The following is a 3,270-nucleotide window of genomic DNA, read 5'->3' on the forward strand; positions in this document are numbered from 1 at the left end:
CACGTTTAGGTGGCGGTTCAGGAGGGGGAAAGCCCCCTAGGTTAAGAAGCTCGGTCACCCGGAGAGAGCTCGGAGTAGAGCAGCGTCTCCTCCATAATAAGAGGAGCCAGTTGAGGTAGCTCGGGCATCTGGTCCAGATGCCTCCCGGACGCCTCCCTGGTGAGGTACTCCAAGCATGTCCCACTGGGTGGAGGTCCTGGGGAAGACCCAGGACACGCTGGAGAGAATTTGTCTCTCAGCTGGCCCGTGTACGCCTTGAGGTCCTTCCAGAGGAGATGGAGGAAGTGACCGGGGAGAGGGAAGTCTGGGCATCTTTGCTTAGACTGCTGCCCCCGTGACCCGGTCCTGGATGAACGGAAAAGATGGTTATAACAACTAATCCTGAATGACGCTATTCTGGCTTAAATATCCCTACAAAGCTGTGTGACCTCCAAACACCCCATGGTCCAGCACCTGTGGACCTTTAAATACCTGTCTACTTGTTGTATAGCTCTATCATAACAGACCCACTTTCACTCTCAGTAAACTGTGGACAGAGATGAGTGGGTGAAATGGCACAATCACGTTTGGAGCCAAAGGAGGAGGAGGAGGAGACATGCCGTCATTCTGTGCTGTCAGCCACACTTGTCTGTCAGTGGTGAGTCAAGGTTTCCCACTCAGTCAAGCCTGGAGGGGGAGGAGCTAAACAACAGGCTGAAGCTGCTGTCACTCTTCTTTTCCTACCACCTACATCCTCCTTCACGTCCCTCCTCTCCATTCATCTCTCAGCCCGTCTGCCCTCTCCTTCCTGCTTGTTAATTGCTGCCGCACACACCACTTAATTCCCCAAGGAGCCTGCAGACGTTCTCTCTGGGCTTTTTTAGCCTCTGGAGTCTGTTGTTGTTGTTAGACCTCCAGGATGTTCAAAAAAAACTTGGAACACCCAACAGCACCTGTGGGCCAGAGCAGGCCAAACGGGGATTTCACTGTGCTGATGACGAGGCGCACTTCCTGAACCCGCATAAATCTGTCGGTGGCTTCTGTCCTGTACTCTAATATTAAGGCTGTCTTCCACGCTCAGCTGGGAGGGAAAAGCTAACAGGACGGCTGAAGCCCACTTCTCATCAGTTGCATAGAGTTTCTGCAAAGAAAAAAGTGTTGTTTTTTTTTTTTGTTCTGCGTTTGTTCTCAGAGTTGTGTTTGTTCTCCACATTGTGTGAAAACAAAACCTCGACTTCTCCACACAGAATTGACAAGAATGAACTTGTGTGGACATTTTTTTCAACTAATTGAAGGACTTGTGTCATTTCACACTCAAAATGTAGGAGACTAACATCCTCAGGCTATAATCAAACACACACACACACAGAGAGGCGTACACGCCCCCCGGGGCATGCGTGCACTTATTCAAAGTTTGCATGTGAGCAAGATTATGAGAGCATGTTTATAGAAAGAAGGCATGACAAAGAATCGTAAACTGTAACATTTAATGCATTTTTACCTGAAGACATTCAGCATTTTTTAACGACGTATAAACAGAATAAATACAACAAGAAATGTAGCATCAAATTCTCAGTCAAACGCTCTTAAAATGCACTTCATGTCATTGCTCTTGTGTTTGTCAACATCCTGCATTCGACCTCTGCAGGGGACGAGTCGATGTTTTAAAGATAACACAATTCTGCAAAAGGTTTGATCACAGAAGAACATTTTTTTTTCATATCCAGATTCCAACATGAAGCAGTCTGCAGCACCTCTGCAGAAACACTTCAGTTCTAAAGTGAGGTTCACGGCTGGTTAAGGGTCCATCAAGTCACAGTATATCAGAGCATAGAGGGAAGCTGTGCTCCGGCTCCTGCACGCAGCTCACCTGCCACGGGAGCCCGAGAGTGGAGGACGGCTCCACAAAGGTGTCCATGTACGTCTGAGTGCACGACGCCCACGTGCCGGGCTGGTACCCTAAAGCTTCGCCCATCTGAGGGTACCTGAGCGGACTGGACGGGTGGTTGTGGGGGCTGCTGCAGTGTCCATGTGAGGCGTAAAGCTGCCCCTCAGTGGGGTAACAGGGGTAGTGGGGCGAGGGGGGGCACGATGACCTGGTACTGTAGACATGTGGGTCAGTAGAAAGCCGGTGCAGGTGAGACTGCGGCTGCATCTGCTGAGAAATGGCTGGATGCCAGGATGCGTAGTTCTGGTGCTCCAGGCGAGGAACTGCTGCTCTGTTCTGTTCAAGTCGCGATCCTCCCATTGCGGCTCCCCCCACAGAGGACCGGTTGCACTCCCGGTGGCTGCAGGGCTTGTTGGGGGGGTTCGAGCTCAGGAACACAGAGAGAGCAGTGATGCGGTTGATGGCCCTTTGGAGAGTGGCGATCTTAGAGAGCCGCTTGCCGCTGAGGTCGTGGTTCAAAGCCACCCGGAGAGCGTTGAAGGCTTGGTTGTAGTCCATTATGCGTTTCCTCTCGCGGACGTTAGCAGCCATTCTTCGAGCTTTGGAGCGAACAGGCCGGTTGCGCTTCTTGGTCTGGCCCTCCTCCGGATCTCCGGGGCTGCTGGATGAGCTCTCACTGTCGTGAAAAGACTGCTTGGATGCGCCTTCATCATCACCAGGTGCCATCATGGCAAGCTCCAACTCTTCTTCAGAGAATTCAGAACCTTCGACGCTGCTGCAGCTCATCGTGTCAGCTGTTCACCCTCTGCACAACGAGTGAAATGTGAAGTCTCTGGATCGTTCAGCGGGGCTGCCGGTATCTCCCTCTGACTCTCCAGGTGCCCTGTGGTTACATGTACCTGAATGAGACAGGCTGGCCAGCTTTTTAAAGACTGTGAAGTCACATGGTACAGTCACCTGTAAGGAATGGTACACTCTCTCTCCCTATCCAAAGTTTATGGGGGGCCTGCAGGCAAATGGCACTGTCACCTCCTCCTCCCGCTCTGACTCTCCCTCACCTCACCCCCCCCAGCGGGATCTCACTAAAAACTTTTAACGCTTTACCTGCTCAGATCTCCAGACGTTTCATCAGACCTTCTTCACTTCTCTCCCTAAAGTTTTAATCATGTGGAAACTTGAATGATGTTCAAAGAATAGATTTGGGGTGAAGCTGGCATCACTTTGTGGATTCTCTCTCAGGTAAATCCACAACCCAGTCATCCAGGTCAGCTAATCTGTTCTACTTCTTTGGCCTTTTGTCGAGTCTGGGAGGAGAGGAAACGTCTTATCTCTGGTGGGTTCGATTCATCCTGGCAATTAGCTGTCTGCAGAGTGGCGATTCTCCCTCTCTCCGTCTCTCTTTG

General features: G+C 51.1%; 1 protein-coding gene across 1 annotated transcript; it reads right to left on the reverse strand.

The window, feature by feature from the left end:
• Positions 1-940: 940 nt before the first annotated feature.
• On the reverse strand, positions 941-2,891 carry bhlha9 (basic helix-loop-helix family, member a9). Its single transcript, XM_024260638.2, has one exon. It carries the CDS (start codon positions 2,651-2,653, stop codon positions 1,793-1,795), a length of 861 nt encoding a protein of 286 aa, XP_024116406.1. The 5' UTR covers positions 2,654-2,891; the 3' UTR covers positions 941-1,792.
• Positions 2,892-3,270: the final 379 nt, after the last annotated feature.

Source organism: Oryzias melastigma, linkage group LG14 (assembly GCF_002922805.2).
Source record: "Oryzias melastigma strain HK-1 linkage group LG14, ASM292280v2, whole genome shotgun sequence".
Lineage (NCBI taxonomy): Eukaryota > Metazoa > Chordata > Actinopteri > Beloniformes > Adrianichthyidae > Oryzias > Oryzias melastigma.

Bases quoted from the DNA above. Each gene is read 5' to 3' on its own strand.
- bhlha9 (XM_024260638.2), bottom strand. From the start codon at position 2,653: ATGAGCTGCAGCAGCGTCGAAGGTTCTGAATTCTCTGAAGAAGAGTTG.